Raw genomic sequence first — 22206 nt, forward strand, 5'->3', positions numbered from 1 at the left:
AATTTCTCCACCTTTTTCCTGTTATAGTAAACATTCTATGGAAATACACAAATGTATCTACTTGCTGTATCATTTTACCATTCACCTACAACTTACACTTGTTCTAGTGTTCTAGCTTTAAGGTCAGTAACAATTAGCAGATTTCAAGGGCCAAAAGATTTTCACCAGTTTTGTATTAATTGACTACTGAGTGAAAATCAAGTTATCCTGACTACCTCTGTTTGCTTGATTAAGCATCTTCAAGTCAATGTCAGCTCTTAGTTATCACCCATATAGATTCACTCCTGAATGATCTTTCTTCAAGGTCTGTCAGTGATGCATTAACTACTGTCAGAATTGAATCCATCCACTTTGCCACTGGTGGTTCTCTATTTGTTTTTCATTCAACTTTTTCAAGCATCATGGACTTTGGAAAGGAGCAGGATGTCCATGTGATGTATATTTAATAGTGAGGACCTGGACAATTGGCTAGAGAGAAGTTCCCTGAAGATGGGCTTCAGCATGAATCTGAAAGCTTGGAAGACAAAACTGCTGGTCCCACCCACTGACCCAGATTGGATCCTGGACAATTGTGTTTACATGAGAATTCTAGTCTGATTTCTTCTCTGATCTCTTTGTTTTCCTGTATGTCCATGGAAGCCTTAAAAATATTTTCATTTATACTTGCTTTTCTACCAATTTTTCACAGTGATAGTTGTCCATATATTATCTTTTTATGATTTTTCTGTAATTACATGAAATAAAAATCTGTATTTCTCGGCATTTTATCAATTTTATGGTGAAGTAGGTATCTATAGCCAAAAGAGTATTTCATCTAAAAATGCATGAAGAATATCTACCTTTAGTCTCCTTATTTGCTGAATTTATTTAGAAACTTTTCCCCTAAATTAACGTTGTTTTTATTCCTTCATTCACAGCAACTGATACAGAGAAATATATTGTTTTTGATACTGCAGATAATTAAGCGTCACAAGTAGTAACTACTGATAACCTTATTCTCTATGGATTTGCTCACACATTTTAATATTGCCAAGAATATTTGAATGTCAAATCAAATCAAATCAAATAGAATCTTTACTATGGTCATAATCAGCATAAATATTAGGATGAGTAAAATTTCATAAGACCCTATGTTTCCCCATGCTTGTGTATGTCTGAAAGAATAAGTATTTTATCTGTGAGTGTGTAAGAGAGAAGTAGAGTTGGCGCAGTCTGGCTGTCTGAGTAATATATCAGGTTGAATTGAAGCCCCAATCAAAACTAAAACATTTAAATTAATACAAATGACAGTAAATGCATTTATTTTTAGCCTTTCTATACCTCTCTGTCAACTTATTTAAATAGGACACTCCCAAGAGTATCGGTGTATCAAGTAATAACAAAACTATTTATTGTGGATTAGATGCATTTAAAAAGAGAATGTCAGAAACTGATGTGTCAATAAAAATATGTTTTATCTAAGGCCAGCATTATCTAAAAATAAAATAAACATTATTGTCAGAGAGAGAGAGAGGAAGGGAGAGAGAATGAATTCCAGCTTCTTTTACAGTACACAGTTTCTTTCCAATATCCCACTTGATTGTAATGTAACCAAGGAGGTGCAGAAAAGGGCCACTGCCCCCCCCCCCAGCTACTTAAAATTAACCTTGCTCTATGTCACTTTACGATAAGGGAGAAGAAAAGAGCCTTCAAATTGAACTGTGAACAAATTCTAGATTCTTTCCCTATAATCTCTAATCCACATTCAGTCTCAGTTCTTTTTTGCCATTTTGTTTAGCACAAAAATTTGGTTCTACTCTGTTCTGTCTTTGGAAAGTTAAAATTATCCTATTGAGAGCTAAATAGACAGTAAAACCGAAGGCTTATGGGAGAATCAGGTTGCCACAGAGGAGTGTACTGATGGGAAAGTCAGATACCATAAAGCATTAAGAAAACAAAGTCACTTTATGGACTCCTAATGTAAACCAGGAGACTCTGAGTTCTAGGCCTCCCTTAGGCATGAAAGCCTGCTGGGTGGCTTTAGGCCAGTCACTCTCTTTCAGCCCAACCTAATTTATAGGATTGTTGTGGGGAAATAGGAGGCAGGAGAATTAGGTCTGTTCTCTCTCTCCCTCGCATAAAACTCTAATAATATTACAGTCATCTAGATTCTGGACAGAGAAATATGGATAGGCTGTCTCAGCAGGATGCAGACACATTCTGAGGCCTTCTGAGGGCTCTCTACATTGGTCCTGCTGCCAACTCTGCTCCATCCATTAGCAGGTAGTCTGTACACTTTTCAGCCACTGTTGACTTCTGCAATAAGGAGCCCATTAATTTGACACAGTGGAGATGCCATTGAAGTTTGAGGAATCTAATGACTTAGCATCTTACAATGTTTTTATGGGAGGAGGGAGTGGGTAAGGGCCTATTAATTGTGAAGAGGCATTGCCTCAGTTTCTCTCTGAGTTCAGGAGAGGGAGGTGAATATCAGGAAACGTTGCAGACTCCAAGGACAGGCTATTCATAAAAATCGGCAAATATAAAATAATATTGTGACTGGTTTATCATTTGTGATGATAAACAAGTAAATGCTGTGTGCTTTTTTTTTTTTTTTAGTAATTAGACTTTTTGTTTTCTCTTTTTCTGCAGGTTTATTCTTGTATCTTAATACATCAGAAAATATGAACTTCCTCCTTTTGAGCCCATGGCTGAGGAGCAGCAGTGAAAACTGCATGGTGCATGTGGCTGTCTACAAATACTTCCAACCAAACGGGAAGTATGTTGCTCAGGTCCTCCATGCTAATGAAAGCCACATCAAAACCCCATTGATTCCTGGCAAAGAAAAAAATGGGTAGGTCTCTTTCTCCCCACCCCCCCACTCCACCTTCCAACACTACAATTTTGCTTTGAAGCATTACAATTCAATTAAATACTTTTATCTGTAGAGTACTTTCTAGTTTCATCTTTCATCAGGGAATCTTTTGATTTAGATTATTTAAGAAAGAGGAGAGAGGCTACTGCATGGCTCTGTCACTGGGAGATGTTATTACTATGTCTTCTCTCATTAATCTATTTGGATATATTAATACTTGACCATAATAATTCACACACATGCACGGAAACACACAATGAGTAATTACAGCCCATTCTGCTCTCAGGGACACCACTTTGCTTTTTATTCATTAATATACTGCATTTTTTTTTCCTGATTAGAAGAGTTCTTTCTGCTTTCATGCTGTTCTGCCAACTGGTATGTAATAACTGAATTCAGTATAATTTAATTTCCTAAACCTCAAACATTAGCATAGGAAAAATACAAGTTCTACAGTATAAAGCTAATTCTTGCCTGCAGACACCAAGACAATCAATAGTTGGAAACGGTAAATGCATATTTACTCATTTGCTAATATTCAGGATGAATTTATACTTTGCATTGAACATGATAGATTAATATGCTCCATAAACCCTAAAGTTTGCAAATCTTTGTTTATAGCTTAATATTATTCAATGTCTTATTTCACAAACCTTAGTTAAACTATGGCTTACTGCAGTTTGTGAACTTGGACCTATTAGAGATTATAGTGGTGTTTAGTAGGTATTTACATAATCTGGCAGATAAACTAAATCTTCCATAGGAAACCACAGGTTTTTTTTGTGTTTACATTGTCAGAACTGGAAAATAGCCATTATTTCTTAATCCTCTAAAACACGGGTGTCACATCATGTGACGTCATATGACATATCACAACATTTTTTTTACCTTTAAGGAGCTGGGGTGAATGTGGCCTGCATGTGATGTGTGGGCTGCCAGTCTGACACTCCTGCCAAAGCAATGGCTAGTAATATTCAATGTATTCTGTTTGCCGACTCCATACTGAGGCTAACTTTAAGAACAAAGGGTCAGCAGGATTCACAGATACAGCCTGATTTGAGAGTTGTAGTACTTCTTCCACATGTTTTCCTTTTAATCTCTTCTTAATAATATTTCAATGCTATCTGAAAGTGTTTTGAAGGTTGAATACACATCTGTGTCACTTTAGTTGTGCTAATTAAGATGTTATCCGACTTTGTGAATCAATGGGACTTTTTTTTTATGTTTGCTGTAAAAATGTGAATGCATTTACAAAATTTGGTTTGACTATTATTATTCACTAATCTGTACAGTGTTGTGAAAGTGTGGTGATGTGGTGGTGGTAGAGATAGGGATCAACACATATATAGTACAATAGTACAGCATGTGCTCCTTTTCACTTATTACGTCTGCACATCTTGTGCAAGGGGCCAAACTAGCTGGTGGCAGTGATTTCAGAAAATGGGGATTTTTATTTTTATTTTTTTAACCACACAGCCTTTCTTATCTCCTTATACATTCATTCTGTGCAGGAAAAGGAGAACACTGTAACCTAAAGGTGGTTTCAAAAACAAATCTATTTCCTGGGCTTGGCCTTGTATAAATTTTTGCATTATTTCCAGGTTGATCAGGCAAAGAAAAGAAGCCAGAATTCTGTCTGGTGGAAGATCAAATTTAACTGTAAGAACAAAGGTCAGCCAAGTGGCTCAGCTGAACAACTTTAGTGTCTTCTTTTGGAGAAAATCTAAAGCACTGTTTATCAACCTTGTCAACTTTAAGATGTGTGGACTTCAATTCCCAGAATTCCTCAGCCAGCACACTTCTTAAAGTTGGCAAAGTTGAGAAACATTGGCACTAAAGCAAATATCCTGTTAGTAACTCTATGGAGATTGGCCACGAAAGAGTATTCCTCTCTCTCTTTTTTCACTTCTTAATAGTCATATATTTAAAAAGGTAACAAACAGCATGGCCTATTCCATTTAGGGGAGAACTGTTCTTTCAAATTTTGTGGCCAAAAAGATGCCCTAAAGGACATTTTTTCCCCCAAACGATGCAAAGATGTTTAAAGTAGCAATTGTGTATGCTCATACAAATGCTTCAGAAGACAGCTGTGATGGAATGAAGCAAGCCTAAAACATTAGTTTATGTCCTTTGCATTAATTTGTTAACCAACTGAGAAATCAAGGTACTACTTGTATCTCTTAATCTTAGGTCATGCCCACTTGTCCCAAGGTTGAAAAATTAGTCTTTTTTAAATATAACCTAGTAGTGTAAAAATTAAATACATGAGATCCCTATTTAACTCAACATTTTAACTCTTCTTAATCCATAAATAATTTTTGTATGCTTGCAACATTTACATAAAGTATTTAGGGTGATGGCATTCTTTAATTTAATTGCGCTCAGGCTTTCTATTAAGTAGTGTGCTCTGTCTGGCCTATGGTCAGCTAAAATATCTTATTCCAATTGTGTAATTAAGATTAATTGCCAGTGATGCCTCAATTTGTCAACCTTTCTCTGTGGGTTTTTTTTTTTTTTTTTAGATTGTAGTCAGGGCAAAACAGCAGGAGCCTATTTTGAGCAAGCTGATTTTGGATACTTTGAAGTGATGTTCTTTGTTTAATTTAGAATTTAATTTGAATATATGAATAGTGTGCACTCTTGATATTCTGATTAAAAAGTTTACCTTCATAGTTGCAGAATACATACTGCAAAGAACAATTTAAAACAACTGTCATAGTTTTGTTTGCTTAGCATGGAAAACTGCTGAGAGAATTATTGTACCAGTGGCCTTGCTAGCTTATCCTTGAAAGAATGGAGGGAGGGAGGAAGGGAGGGAGGGGAGGAAGGAAAGAAGGAACGTAGGAAAGATTTTTAAAAAATAGTTGATTCATAGAGCAAATTTACCTTGGATTCAATTATAAAAAATAGGTGAAGGGTTTTTTAAAAAAATAAAAATAAAAACATAGATGCTAGTGAGGGGTACCAAGATTGGGATCATAGCATCCTGGATGAAAATAATTTAGTCCTTTGCAAGAATCCAAATAAATTTCCCTGTGTTACTCTTAGTCCAATTTATGAACAACTCACTCCCACTGCTACATGCCAACCTTCCTCATTTATCAGCCAGAAGACTCAAATCCAAGAAGCTCCCATTGGCACTTGCCCAATAACTTTAATATTGATTCCCAATGGAAATCCAAATGGGTCACTGAACATCCAGATATAGGAAGACATATAAATGACCTCCCAAAATATGCCAGGCTTTGAAATAGCAGTGGACAATCTTGAATAAGATTCACACCTCACCCGGTGTCTACAGGAACTCTGTATAAATGGGGCATAGTATTCTCCTCTCAGTATGATTGTAGATCAAACTGTAGATCACAATTGTGACCAAGTGTAAGATGAGGGCATATACCAGTCTGAATCTGAATTTGTTTTTAATAAAAATGATGCTGCACTTCAATAGCTAGATATATATTTCATTATGTTTTACTCATTTTGGTGAAATTACTGCTAGTCCATGTGTGATATGCCATTTGCTAAATAAATAAATAATTTGATTTTAGTTAGGAATTGATTCCAGTTAGGGAACCCAATATTGTTACAATAATACAGCCAAATTGACTTGTTAATCAATTCTCCTACGGTTCCACCACAAAACCGCGTTCGACTAAACCGCGCTCGATGAAACTGCGTAGCTGCCATCATCAACAGCGCGACAACAGCGCGGAGACAGAAGCACGCTGTAAATGCTAAACCTAAAATTAACCCCTAAACCTAAACCTAACCCTAAACCTAACCCTAAACCTAACCCTTAACCTAACCCTAAACCTAATTCTAACCCTTAACCTAACCCTAAACCTAACCCTAACCCTTAACCTAACCCTAAACCTAACCCTAACCCTTAACCTAACCGTAAACCTAACCCTAAAGCTAACCCTAAACCTAACCCTTACCTTAAGTTGAATCGGCTTGCTTTCAAAGCGCTATTTAAAGCGCCCTTCTTTCTCCGCGCTCGCTGTTGTCGCCCTGTTGTTGACGTCAGCGACGCGGTTTAATTGGGCGCGGCTTAGTCGAGCGCGGTTTTGTCGTGCCATGTTCTCCTACAGACTGTTTGGAAATGGAATTGTGGCAGGTTTTCTTCTCTCTTATGAATGTTACAGGAACAGAAAATTTGTACTCATCAGATTCTGATAATTATGTAACTAGTAAGTGCTCAGAAAAATGCTATAGAATTGCAATAACTCTATGGACTATAAACAAGCAGAAAATTCAAGAGGCCAGTGTACCCCCAGTTTGTATACATCATCCTAAAATGGTTTGCATTGTTATAACTATACTTCTTTCATGGTGCAAATCCCTGCTTGCTAAAAATAATTGTTTATATCTGGGTTCCTCAGCCTAGTACTCTAGGGCAACTGAATTATCCTCTTAGGAGTGTATGAGATTTATACTCTAACAATATCACATTTTGATGTGATATTGATGTGTGTTTGAACCACAGGGTAAATGGAGTCAATCTTAACTTGAAAAAAAATCCCATTTCTCCTGTGTTATGGATAAGAATTTATCACACAAGGGAAAGTCCACTCAATTGTCTTCAAATCAACAGACTGCCTAAACTTGTATTAGAACAGAAATGCTTCAATAAGCAGAATAAAAAGATAGTGATAAGCTTAAATGAAACCCGAGTAGTAGTGGGTGAAGTGAAATGAAATAAGTGAAGACATAAAAAAAAATTTCCCTTATTCCAGTCAGTTTTAAGTCTCCCCCACCTGTTCTCCTCCACCAGTCTTTTGGGAACTGTGGATAGTTAAGTTACCTTAGATATATTAGACTTTGTTGATCATTTTACTTGATGTATCAATTTTCAACAAACCACTTCGAGTTTCTTAGGAAGTTAGCTTATCTGTAATAACTTTATAAATAAAGATTATCGGGCACAAAGATAAGCTTTCTCTACAGATTTCATTTACTTCTCTGTGTCTTGAGTAGTTTTTCTAACAAATCAAAATGAAAAACAAACAAAAAAAACAGTGCATGTGCATAATCGCACGTGAGTGCACACGCACACAAGCTGGATATCCATGCTTCGCAACAAAACTATGTGATCAGGCTATGCAAGAGGAATTTGGTTCACAAACCCTCAGTGGTAGCTCAGTGGTGGTCGGTGATTGAAACAAATAAGGAAATATTGCTCCTGCCACCTTGAGTCTGGAAGCAGTTCCATAGGTGGAAGCCATAGACATTTGGTGAGGTACTGACATTTAATACTGTAAGGAGCCCCAGATCGCTCCTGAATGAAGGAGTGGACGTCTGTGAATTTGAACTGAGTAGCGGAATGTGAAGCAACTGGCAGTTGGAACAGAGTTCTTTTCAGGTGGGGAGGTGGAGTAGAAATCCTTAGCATCAGAGCGTGTTAATTACTATATAAAAAGTACCAATGATCTGATGGTCATTTCAAAAAATCGTTTCTTAGCAAGCAACTAGAAGCCAAGAGGAACATACATATCAAATTTCAGGTTTTTAGGCTTTATGGTTCTGCAGATTTTGTAATGAGTGAGTAGTATTTGCCTTTTATCTATAGAGAGAGGCATGTGTGTATATGTGTGTGTGTACATATACATACATGCATATGTGTGTGTGTGTGTGTGTGTGTGTGTGTGTGTAGAGATAGAGATAGAGATAGAGAGAGGGAGAGAGAGAGGGGGGGGGAGAGAGAGAGAGAGGGATCTCTGTTCTTGGTTTGTTTTTCATTTTACGGCATTACAACTGTAATGAATAATAGGAAATAATCAGTTATCAAGCACATATCTTATGTTTCTTCAATGTTGAAGTGATGTCCTTGTCAGACAACAGGTGACTGTAATCCTTGCCTGATATTCCAGAAATATAGATGACCTCCTATATTCCTGCCTCTTCCCCCTGCTTCTAAACATATTCAGGGACCCTGGTATGTATTCAGAGGCAGAGATAACTCTTATTTGCATTGCAGATTTAGGAAAGTAACCAAAGGGAGCAGATGTAGAACATTATTCTCATTCAAAGTGACACGAGGCTCACATCTTTCCTGAGCTTTGAAAAAGGTGATCCACATTTCCCCCTATTTGTACATTCATTCCATTTCCAGTATTAGTTTTCTCTCCCCACTGTCTGACCCTACCTGTAAAATCATTGCATGGCTATTTACTTGGAACATCTGACAAATGTTTGCATTTTGATTCCTATAATAGATGTAGGAAATAGAATGCAAGAGAATGATCCATGTAAAGCAGGAAATTTAAGTCAATGTATTCGGGGAAGAAAATCTCTCAAATCTGAATTGAGCTTTGTATAGGTCACAAAGAACTTCTCGCTGAAATCTTTAGGGCTGCATTTATCTGATTTATCAGATTTCTAGTTGTATAGGTGAGGAACAACAAAATAATCTAACATAATTGCCTTCCTGCTTCCAGTGAGTATAAAAAAAGAAATAGACTTGTGTGATTTAAGTGAAGTCAATAACTGATTTAGTAGAGTAAGGGGTGGTGGAAAGAAATGTCACTTCTTCTCCTCAAACACTTATTAAAGTTGAACCAAGCCTTGCATGGATGTTCAATTTGGTAGATTAATGACAGTTTGTCTGACTATACCAGCTGAAGGTATAAGCAGGTATCAAGTATTTATCATGTGTACCTACTGTTATTTATAGGACAGAAAATAGATGGCCTTTTGGCATCCACAGTGAAGATTGGTTTCTTTTTTTCAGGAGGATTAATTTTGATTGATGAGCAGATTTGCCATTATAAAAAGTCTCAGAACAAATAACAGCTACTGTGAACCTTGGTCCTTTAGAATTAATGTTCATGAGAAACTGTAAATAGTTTAATGCAGAATAGCGGATTTGAAAGACTAATTAATTCATCTGTAGAAAAAGAGTAGTGGAACATTAGCTTGTATTACCGTAGATATTTTTTTCTTTTTTAAGATTTCTTCAAAAATTCCAGAGGGCCTTATTGTTTTATTTACATGCCAAAAAGGAAAAGAAAACCATCCTTCCCCAGCTATATTAGCTATAAAATTAGTTATTGGTCTGCTATTCTTTTCATGTGTGCAATAGTCAGTGCACATTTGGAATATATTTGGGATTGTCACATTTTAAGAAGAAAAGGGAGAATAAAAGATTAGAGTATGTTTGATAATTGTCAGGTTTGAATATTTTAAGATAAAGTAGACTTGTTGTTTAGGAGGGCAGGACAAAAACTAATGACTGGAAATTGCAAGAAAGCAGACTTTTAGATAAAACATTAAGAGAACCATCCTAACAATAAGAACTGCTCATCCACAAAACGGGATGCTTTGGAAAGTAATTGGTTGTTTCTCCTTTATTACCGTAGAAGAGGTAAGCAGAGACTAGATAACCATATGTCAAGATTGCTATTGCTGTATCATGCATTGAACAGGGATAATTTCCAGTTAAACTTTTTTTTCATAGATTCTCAGAACATTAGAGTCGGTTTTGCAATGTTCACTGATTCTAAAACAAAAGGGTATCTCAAAAATGGGAACATTTCCTGATAAACAGAATGAATGGAATGAAGTTATTTGATTATACAGTATATGTTTGTGTGTGTGTGTGTGTGTGTGTGTGTGTGCACGCATATACATATACACAAACACATGCATATACATATATTTACACAGTAAAGGTTCCCCTCACACGTATGTGCTAGTTGTTCCCGACTCTAGGGAGCAGTGCTTATCTCTGTTTCAAAGCCGAAGAGCCAGCACTGTCTGAAGACGTCTCTGTGGTCATGTGGCCGGCATGACTAAATGCCGAAGGCACATGGAATGCTGTTACCTTCCCACCAAAGGTGGTTCCTATTTTTCTACTTGCATTTTTACATGCTTTTGAACTGCTAGGTTGGCAGAAGCTGGGACAAGTAATGGGAGCTCACTCCCTTACACAGCGCTAGGGATTCAAACCATCGAACTGTTGATCTTTCTGATTGACAAGCTCAGCGTCTTAGCCATTGAGCCACTGCGTCCCTACATATACATATACAAGAGAGAGGGGGTGTGTATATGCATATGTCTATGTATAGATATAGATGTCCCATTTTTAATAACATTTTGTCGAAATAAATAGCACAGAAGAGAATCAGCATATGTTGCAAGATTCTTATCCTCAGATAAAAGTTCTCCTGGATTCATGAAAATGTACTTTCTCAATGCAGCCTCACCATTAAGCAGACTGAGACAGCTTTAATTCCACCCTTCTTCCTTTCTGAGTGCTTTGGCTACTCCTCATTCCTGCTCAGGAAAAACTAAGCTTTGTTCGCCAAACTGTCTGAGCTGCATTCATTAAACTAGAGAATGTTATCCTAACACAAACAGTGACATTAATGTAGATGTCACTTGAAGAGGAGTAGGTTGCCATGCTTTGTTTCATGCAGTTCTGTTGTAAAAATCTAGCTTATATTTGTTCTTTCAGGGATAGATACTATGGAAAACGTCAAGATCACTAGGCCCTGGAGATTTCCCTTGGTATTTACTAGGCTCTCACCTCTAGTAACTAAATCTACGTTTATTTTTAAAAAGTTGCCTTAATTTTTAAAAGAGAGTAAGGAATACTGTAAAGCAGAGTGCAATCCTGCAAAACAACACTTTTGTTTTCCAGAATGTATATGAACCACACATAACTCACAGTCATTTTATGTAAATAAAAATAAGAAGTGGCTACTATCCAATGGTTCGTTGGGAATTTTTTGGGTGAAAACAAACAAATGCCCAGGTATAGAATAGGTGGTAATTGGCTCAACAGTAATAACTGTAAGAGATCCACTCTCTAGTGGACAATCACTTAAATATGAGCCAGCACTATGCTGAAGCTGCCAAAATAGCCAACACAATTCTTGTTTGGGGAATAGAATTAAAAAAAACACCATGAAGTTCTAGTACCACTTTATAATGCCCTGGTAGAACATAGAACATCATCACAGTTGGAAGCGAACTTGGAGGTCTTCTAGTCCAATCCCCTGTTAATCAGGAGACCTTATGCCATTTCAGAAAATGGCTGTCCAGTCTCTTCTTAAAAGCTTTCAGTGATGGAGCACTCACAACCTCTGAAGGCAAGGTTTTCCACTGGTTGAGTTGACCACACTTAGAATATGGCATCCAGTTTTGGTCATCACAATATAAAAAAGAGGCTGAGACTCTGGAAAGAGTCCAGAGAAGAGCAACAAAGATGATTGGGGAACTGAAGACTATAACGTATGAAGAACAATTGCAGAAATTGGGTATGTCTATTTTAATTAAAAAATTACTAGGGGAGACATAACAGTGTTCCAATATGGCAGTGATGGCTAACCATTTTGTCATTGTGTGCCAAAAGCACGTGTTATCACACCCATAATGCAATATGTGCATGAAACCCCCATACATCACCCCCTGTGAATGTGCACATGACCCCCCTAACCCTGTGCATGCATGCAATTCCCCTGTGATCCCCCTTCCCCCATGCATGCACATGTGACCCCCCTATGTGTGCCTTGCCCCTGTGCATGAATGCATGACCCCCCTGTGTGTACCCTTTCCCGTGCATGTGCGCCCTCCCCACACACACATGCCCTCTCCCTGCGCATGCCATCCTCCTGCACATGCACATGCTACCCTCCGCACGTGTGCCTGTAGTGCATGCACACACATCTCTGCATGTGCCCCACCCCCATGCACTCATACACTCAAAAACCAGGTGGCTGGCAGGAGACACGTGCACACGCGTAGTGAAGCTGAGCTGGGGCAACAGCTCATGTGCCCACAGAGAGGACTCTGTGTGCCATCTGTGATATGCATGCCATAGGTTCGCCATCATGGATCTAAGGGGTTACTGCAAAGAAGAACTGGTCAACCTATTCTCCAAATCACTTAAATGCAGAGGAAGAAGCAATATTTTATTATTGCATTGTTCTAATGTATGTTGCCAGGCCTAGTCACATGAATCATTCTAGCTCATCTTAAAAAACCGAACCTGGCAGGGAAAGGTAATGATGATCTAACTGTTCCAAGCCTGGCAATGTTGCAACTGTGCTGCCTCGTTTCATTTGGCCATTGGCACAACATTTTGGTTCTCCCAAATTCACATGAATTCTACAGCAGTTATTTCTCAACCTTGGTAATGGCAACTTTAATCTGTGGGGACTTCAACTCCCAAAGTTTCTCAGCCACCATGCTGGCTAGGGAATTCTGGAAGTTGAAGTCCACACAGTTTAAAGTTGCCAAGATTGAGAAACACTATTCTATAGCTTTCCCTGATGCCTCTGTATAGGCATAGTTGCTGAGATAATGTAGCTCTTTGAGTTTGTCCAGGAGAAAGAAAGAGGGTATCTGGTCTGTGTCATTCTACAGTCCTAGTGGACAACCATTTAAATATGAGCCAGCAGTGTGCAGCAGCTGCCAAAAAAGCCATCACAGTTCTAGGCTGCATAAACAGAGGGATAGAATCAAGATCACGTGAAGTGTTAATACCACTTTATGCCTTGGTAAGGCCACACTTGGAATACTGCATTCAGTTTTGGTCAATATAAAAGAGATGTTGCAACTCTAGAAAGAGTGGAGAGAAGAGCAACAAAGACGATTAGGGGACTGGAGACTAAAACATATGAAGAATGTTTGCAAGAACTAGGTATGTCTAGTTTAATGAAAAGAAGGACTAGGGGAGACATGATAGCAGTGTTCCAATATCTCAGGGGTTGCCACAAAGAAGAGGGAGTCAAACTATTCTCCAAGACACCTGAGGGTAGAACAAGAAGCAATGGGTGGAAACTAATCAAGGAGAGAATCAACCTAGAGCTAAGGAGAAATTTCCTGACAGAACAATTAATAAGTGGAACAACTTGCCTCCAGAAGTTGTGGGTGCTGGAGATTTTTAAGACGAGATTGGGCAACAATTTGTGTGAAATGGTATAGGGTTTCCTGCTTGTAATAACCCCAACACTGTCTAAAATTCAAAAAAGTATTCATTGATCTGAACAGGATTCCTACACATTTGGTACAGCTCACCTTTCATAAATATAAGCTACACTTGAGATACATTTAGCTACTTCTATCATCTTGGGACAGGATGCTCATTTCTTTGCTTAAATAAGTTTTCACTCTGTCAAGCTTCTGGAGACAAACCCATTCCAAGTCAAGCAAAAGAAGAAAATAATGGGGTTTAGTTTGTAGGGCTAGTGAAACAGTCATCTTGGAAAAAGAGGTATATCAAAGGAATGTTTGTTGGCCTCCAATACGCATTCCAGCAGGGCTATTTTCAAAAGAGAGGAGCAATTTCAGGTTTCCTGATTTCAAAAGGAAGAGGTGACTCCTTGACATCTCTGTCAATCAGGCCCCATAATAGAAGGAGAAAATGTGTTCCACTGAAATTAATGCACTTGAAAAGCAGTGTGGCGATAAATTAATTTTAGGTCAGAATTTCTCACAACTCGAGTTGTTCATTGTGTCAGCAAGTGTCTTTTTCTCCCCTGTTAGCCTGAATTACACATTAATATCTGATAAGGTCTTCACAGTTCATATCCATTTACAGGAGGGAGAAAAAGAAGTGTTGTCAGATCCTATTATTTGATTGGGGTTAAGCCAACCAAGCAAAGATTTTTGCAGGGATTTTGTACAGGAGGGATTAAACAGTAATGTGGCAGAGGAAGAAACTGTTTAAAAATAATGCTAGGAGGAATTGCTCTCTTTGCTTCATGAATGGCACTCGAAAAACTGTTTGCGGCTCCCATGGAATTGATAAAATATTCTGCTTATGCAGAGATAAAAAACGTTCAAAGTGCTGCCTAGTTTTAAAACATCTGATCCAGCAATGGGATTCATTTACCTTCCCTACCGGTTCACAAATGTGAATGCGCTCTTGCTTTACTCACATGGGCCATGTCTGTGCATGTGCGCTGCCTTCTGAGCATGTGCAGTGCTCACGTGTTACATTGGGGCAGGTGGGCGGAGCCTCCCACAGCTGCCATTACCAGTTCGCCCAAACCAGAGAGAATCGGCTGAATACCACCTCTGATCTGATCCCTTTACCAACAGGTATATTTTGCACCTGTGTTTTAAATATTTTTTTGGAAAATTAGATGTTATGGAAAAAAGTGAATGCACTTAACAGCATTACTCACCCCCCATATCTGATAATGTCATATTGGAACAGTATTTATGTAAAATCAGAGGTAGTCCTCATTTAGTGACTGATTCATTTAGCGCCCCCTGGTTATGGTGGTGATGAAAAAAATAACTGCAACAAATTCTTGTATTAATGACTTTTGCAGGTCTGCAAAGGAAAGCTGAAGCTAGGTATTATAACCACAATCATGGTGGTTTCAGTGACCGCTTCACTTAATGACCAAGTTGTCAATCCCAATTCTGGTTGTTAAACACAATTGTAGTACATGTAAATGTAGCACAAAGTGAAATCTACTTATCAGATGGTTTTTGAATTGCTGGAATGATATTAGAGGGAGAAATGGAGAAATGACAAAAACAATTTAGCAACATGATTCAGGTGCTGAACTGGGACTGAAGCCCAAGTTTATTGTTAGCCATGGAAACAGACTGGGAAACTTTGGACCATACATGTTCCCTAAGCCAAATCTACCTGACATAGTTGTTGTAGATTGTAGAATAACAGAAAAGCAGATCCCCATATATGAAGGGCATGGATTTGTGAATATGAAGGATTTGGATCCTCATATGTTAAGGTTATGAAAGAGTTACATAGTTCTAAGAAACAGGACATTTGAGAAAGATACTCAAAAAAACCTGCTCTGACTTGATTTTGTTTGGTATAAGATGGGGCAGCGAGAAACTCTGACAATTTTTCAAGCTTTTATACCCCAAAATAATAATAAAAAGCATTTCTAGAACCTCTGCCATATCTATTCCTTGACCTTGTTCCTTACCTTCAATCTTGAAGTTTCTTTCTCATGCTTCCTTCCTGTACAGAAACTACTCATCTTCTCTGATGGATTTTAGTGCAGCAACTCTTCACATAAACACTTCCCTTTCTCCTCCAAGAGGGAAACAAGTTTTACTTTGCAGCAAATGATGTTTCAGGCATTCTTCAGACAGAAAGACACACACTGCAGCTCATAGTGATGCTTCCTTCACTGTCCATAATGCTTAGAGTTTCCCTTATGAACTCTTCTCACTAAACTTCCCTGCAAATTATCTATAGCTGTTTGCTCCAGTTGTGAAACCTCATCTCATCTCCTTTGGGGATGAGGACCAGCCCAGATTAAAAGAAAAAGATTGGGAGAGGGAGGGCAATAGGGTGGGGGTTGGAGAAGGGAAGGAAAAGCTTTCCTACTTGACTTCCCCGCAAACTTTTCCTGGATTTTTTTGTTTTTTTTCTGAATAGGAAAAGCTACAATTGATGATAGGTAGGCCTGTACACCTACTAATGATATAGTCATTATCATCCCAAATCAACCCACCAAGATAAAGACCTCTTAATTAAAGATTATGGACTATTATCTACCATGATAGTCCATGTAGGTCAGTAGATGGATGTTTCATTGCTTAACTATTACACAAAGCTGGTTCTCATATTGTAGATAGATAGATAGACTATGTAGATAGATGGTAAATAGATAGAAAATAAATGATACATAGATAGACAGATGATAGATAGATAGATAGAGTATCTAATACTATAAAATTATTCCTTATTGCTACCACATTGCATTTGTATCTTTGTATTTTTGTTATCTTTTATTGTCTTAAAAATACTTTGAGCAGTCTGTTTATATAGATCAATTTTCCAAAGGTTTTTTTTTTAATAAAGATTGCAGACGAAAAAGCAATTATATTTTCATAATCTATGAATGTAATTGCAACTATATGGTAAAAAATACTGTCTCGGAGGCAGAAATAGAGGAATAGCACACATACTATTCAATTGATATGGATTGCCAAATTGTTTACCAAATGAGTCCAGTTTGCTTCTCTTTCCACAAAGGTAATCATTTTTTGATCTCATGAGAATAAAGAAGTTCTCTAGACTTCTGTTGAAAACTAGTTTTTTTGTGCTAATTATTGGATAGAGACTCTGAAGAGTTTTTCCTGTTGTTAACATTTCTGTATTAACCATTTTTGGAAATTTATACTAGACATTTATTCAACTGGTCAGTTTTTCTTTCAGTTTACAAATATGTCCTAGTGCATCTTCCCACTAACATTGCTCCCCAGGCTTTATAATGGCACGGATGCTAGTCTTTGTTTTTCCTGATAAAAAAACTGAGAAAAATATTTGGAAATTAGTTGCATGCATGCAAACATCACAATTAAAAAGTCCTGAAATTTACCAATATAAACTTAAAACATTAAATTATTCTTATACAATAGAACTTAATGAAATATAAACTTGGTATGGGTGCAGATAAAACTTCCACATTTTACAAATGTTTGTCAAAATAAGCAGTTTTAATATTTGTCCCAGGATAATGTTTCAGGATCCAATCTGGGTCACTCACTGGGACCAGAGATTTTTGTCTTCCGAGTTTTTAGACTCCTGCTGAAGCCCACTTTCAGGGAACTTCTCTCTAACCCTAAAGAGAAGTTCCCTAGCTAGAGAAAAGTTTCCTGAAGATGGTCTCCAGCACGAGTCCAAAAACTCAGAAGACAAAACCTCTGGTCCCTATGACCAACACAGATTGGATCATGCAATTTTCATATTTGTATATTTTAAGTATATAGGGAAAGAAATGTATGTGAACGCGTCCTTACTATTCCAAGAAACAAACCAAATGATTTTTTTTTTTAGCTATTCACATAATCTTGTTCTTCAGAGATATTCATGCTATTGATTTGTGGTATAAAATCAATAGCTTCAAAGAACAAGTAATGTCATTTTCTCCAGGAAAAACTGCATATGTTTTGTATTGGAAGTGTAAAATTATAACATAAAAACTATTGGAGATACAATAAAGGACGTTGCTTCTCTGGTCCTCTTTTTCTGATAGCTGTTACTAGCTTAGATGTCTGTTGCGGGGGTGGGTAGAGATTTTGAATATTGTATGCAGTTGTGTATGACTATGAATGGACTGGACAATATATTGCTTTGGTGGTGTAGTGGTTAGAATGTTGTATTGCAGGCTAAATATGACCATAGCCAAGAATTCAATCCTGACTGGCTGAAGGTTGTCTCAGCCTTCCTTCCTTCCAAGGTCAGTAAAATGAGGATCCAGATTGTTGGGGGCAATGTGCTGACATTTGTAAACTGCTCAGAGAGTGTTATGAAACACTATTGCAGTGATGGTGAATCTATGGCACAGGTGCTGGAAGTGGCACACAGAGCCATCTCTCCGGGCACCAGTCATCACCTGTTGCTCTTCCCTGTTATGAGAGCACTGGAAACTGGAAGAGCAGCTCTCTGGCATGCATGCACCAGCTGGTCTTTACCTGCGTATGCATGCCAGAAACCAGAACACCAGGTCACAGGAGCACATATGCATGCCGGAAATTGGAAGGCTTCCACCGGGGGACCTGCTGTTTCGGTTTCTGGCACTCCTGCATGCGCACACTTCCGTTTTGGCACTTGGAACCAAAAAGGTTCACCAACACTGCACTATGGAGTAGTATTATAAATCTAAGTCTATATTGCTTATGAAATTAGCTTTGTGATACTTGCTTATGTGGTGCGTTTTCATCTGCATTAGTGGCAGTCAGATGTTTGGATACAGGCACCTGTTTGGATAGTGAAGTGAAGAAGGCATGCGAGAGGGATGACTTGGACTATTTTTTATCTTTTTACCAGATGGGATGGATCAAAGGAAGGATCTGCTCTGATCTAATGTCAAGGATATTACTTAATTCTGGTCATAATTTGCCCTCAGTGTCAATCAGCCAATTTGCAATTAGATTACTGATCACCAACACAAGCATGTACCTGTATATGAGCATAAGAGGTACGGGGATTATACATTCAGGCTACTTGGAAGGAATACACATGTTCAGTAGCAGGGACCAGTGTGATATCCCTCAGCAAGACCAGGAAGAACCAATAAAAAGAATAATAATACAGCAGCATTTGGATTGAGCCTGGATTGAGCCAACTAGATAACATTCTTGCAGTCATCAAAAGAATTATGCTTCACATTCCAAGTTGCAGAATTGACCACTTTTATACTAAAACCACTTCCCCTTTTCCAAGTAATTTTATCATTAAATTATATAATCCTTATTAAATCTTATAATTACAGTATTAAATTTAGTTTGTAAAAATGAATATAGACTAAACGAATGATGGGAAATAGAATGAAGGAGTAAAATGTGGAAAGGGGAAAACTATGAAAGAGGTAAAGAAAATAAGAATATAGTAAGTAAAATAAAAGAAATATTTAAATAAATGACTCCTTACTTTCATAAAAACATATATAAACACTTTTAATAACTTTTCACCTCCTCTTAAATTATAACAAATTATCTGTGTGGCTAAAGGAGTGGTGTAAAAGGGAAGGGAATTAGTCATGATGCCTGCAGCTGGTCCAATGAAAAACTGTACAAAAGAGATGGTTTGCACCCATCCAAGAAAGGGACTGAGTTACTTGGCATTAAATTCACAGATTTTCTGGATAAACATTTAAACTGAACAGCGGGGACAGAGAATTAATTGATACAGAACATTTCTCCTAGGTGCTGCTTGGAGTATCCAAGCAAGGGTTAACTTCAGCTTGCTGCCCAAGGACTGAGTTTAACATTTTTTGTAGCTCTTGCTCCTCTGAGAGGCTCAGTTTTAAAAAACCCAGTCCCCCTACAGCTTAATGCTGGGGCCTAGCCTTGGGTTGCCAGGCAGGCTCCCCTCTCCCTGGATTATTCCAAGCGGCTGCAGGGGCTTTCTGGCCATTCTCCCTTGCTTAATGGCGCAGATCTGCAGGCATCCGGCCTCTCCTCAGCTGGTGCCATTTGTCCCAGATCCACTTGCCTGGCAGCCTCAATTATCCACAGGCCTGACTCCTGCAAGGTTCAAGCTCTCCTCTCACCAGAGATTGTTTCTTCCGACCACTTCTTCAGCCATCTCTTATCTCCTCAGCCAGAAGATTGAGCAGCAGATGGAACAAATAGCTGAGCCCACCACTTCTAAACGCAGCAGGCTCAATCCTACTGCCAAAGGTGATGGGGTGGGGTGCCCAACTAAGGGAAAGCGCTCCAGAGTCAGCAAGGCCTCTAAGGCAGATGAGAAACGCCGAAGGCACTTGAAAACAGTTTCAAAAGCCCCAGGCAGCACAGCAGCAACAGCAGGCAGGCCCCAATCCCAGGGATGTTGAGGCAGGGCCTTCCCTTCCCACTTCCCAGGCAGAGGTCTCCCTCTCCTTGCCTGCTGAGGAGGATTTTGGATTTTCTCCCAATCCTTCTAGGGCCTCCTTGGAGTCTCCCTGCCACTCTCTCATTGAGGATTCCCTTGATGAAGGTGACTCCATTGCTGGTGAGGAATCCTTGGTTCCCTCTGAAACTGAGCTAGTCCTAGTTCAGGAGCTTCAATTGTCCAAATCCATGTAGCCATTTGTCTGGAACGGTATAGGGTTTCCTGCCTAGGCAGGGGTTGGACTAGAAGACCTCCAAGGTCCCTTCCAATTCTGCTATTGTATTGTATTGAAGTGTATCTCCCCATATCCCATGTCTTATTTATAAACAAATTCATCAAATATTTTTATTTTAGTCCTAGTGTCAGCAGAAGTCCATTAAAGGTTACCAGAAATAACAATGTATTTATTTTAACCTTAATCAAATAAACCAACATTGTTTTCTTTCTCTCGTTTCTAGCAATTCTTATAAGCCTCTTCAAGATAGTAGCGGTACTTGCATTTTTTGCTCAAGGAGGACAGCTTAGATAGTACTTGGATGTGAAGCCCTAGAGCAGAAAAGTAAGTTCAAAACTCAGAGTACCTGAACAAAAATATGCTAGCTAAGGGGCAGACTGAAAATGAAATAGAAAATAAAATACCTTCAGGATTCATGTTTATTGGCTACCCAAGCCATTCTGTAGTCAGCATGTTAAGCAGCAAAATGGTTGATAAATTTTGAAGGTTAGGGAAAGAGGTGCTTTTAATTTGACTTAACTTGTCTGTATTAACAGATGGCAATAAATAAGTAAATGGCCCTCTGCCAGCTAGGAAAACATACATGAAGGCTGAAAAGTGCTTTCTTAAAATAAGTTTTCTCAAAAGTTTTTTTAATAATATTGCTGTTAAATAACAATTCCAAAGTAGAATCTAGATGAACCCTTTGTGAATTCAATGCAAAACGTTGGCTGCTATGATCGTCTATCCTATTTTTAATCCCCTACAATGTAGGAAATGGACCCATGGCTGAAAAGAAAAGAGACACACACTCTGCATCAAAGGTTTCTTTTGTCTTGAAAAAACTCTTTCCTGTGGTAATAAGGAATTTTCATTCAATGGGTCTTAGGACTGATAACATTCTTGGAAAGGTTGAGTCCATTTGTTACTGAAGGGTATGCTGTTCTCTCAAGATACCTTGAGAAAAAGTATTTACACTATACTTACCTCTGAGGAACTTGCAGAGATCACAAGAAGATATTTGACCAAAATGGAACACACATTACTACATTCTGAGATCCATTCATTCAAGTAACAGAATTAACAAATATTTATATTTCTAGTTTTTTGGCACACTACTACTTGAATGAGAAAATATTGGTTTTGATGCAGTACAGGGAAGTATTCCCAACTGATAAAGATTTTCAGGCTTCTTATTCAGGCATATGTTTCAGTCAAAACTATAAACTGGCTTTCAAGAGCCGAGGTGGCGCAGTGGTTAAATGCAGCACTGCAGGCTACTGCTAGATCAGCAGTTCAGCGGTTCAAATCTCACCGGCTCAGGGTTGACTCAGCCTTCCATCCTTCCGAGGTGGGTAAAATGAGGACCCAGATTGTTGGGGGCAATATGCTGACTCTCTGTAAACCGCTTAGAGAGGGCTGAAAGCCCTATGAAGCGGTATATAAGTCTACTGCTATTGCTATTGCTATCTCTAACTGTATGATTTAGTTTCTAAGAAACTGTTCTAAGTAGTTAATGCTTCTGTTCCAATAGATAGGTAGATAGGTAGAAAGGTAGGTAGGTAGGTAGGTAGGTAGGTAGGTAGGTAGGTAGGTAGGTAGATAGATAGATAGATAGATAGATAGATAGATAGATAGATAGATAGATAGATGATAGATAGATAGATAGATAGATAGATAGATAGATAGATAGATAGATAGATAGATAGATAGATAGATAGATAGAATACCATGTAAGTTTATGACACCTCAGAAAAGAAAGATATTTAAAAAATAATTTCATTTTACATTGCAAGATTATCTTGTATTTGTTTGGAA

At 38.2% G+C, this 22206-nt stretch overlaps 1 protein-coding gene across 1 annotated transcript in view; it reads left to right on the top strand.

The window, feature by feature from the left end:
- The window catches only part of ALK (ALK receptor tyrosine kinase), a 659766-nt gene that overhangs the window by 308324 nt on the left and 329236 nt on the right, over window positions 1-22206 (top strand). The window contains exon 4 of the mRNA XM_087718714.1: window positions 2632-2833. Within this exon, the coding sequence (XP_087574840.1) occupies window positions 2632-2833 (202 nt within the window). The remainder of the gene's footprint in view (window positions 1-2631; window positions 2834-22206) is intronic.

The sequence above is a fragment of the Thamnophis sirtalis genome, unplaced genomic scaffold (assembly GCF_051295495.1).
Source record: "Thamnophis sirtalis isolate CommonGarterSnake01/CBP01778 unplaced genomic scaffold, rThaSir2_p1.2 scaffold_6, whole genome shotgun sequence".
NCBI classification, from domain to species: Eukaryota; Metazoa; Chordata; class Lepidosauria; order Squamata; family Natricidae; genus Thamnophis; species Thamnophis sirtalis.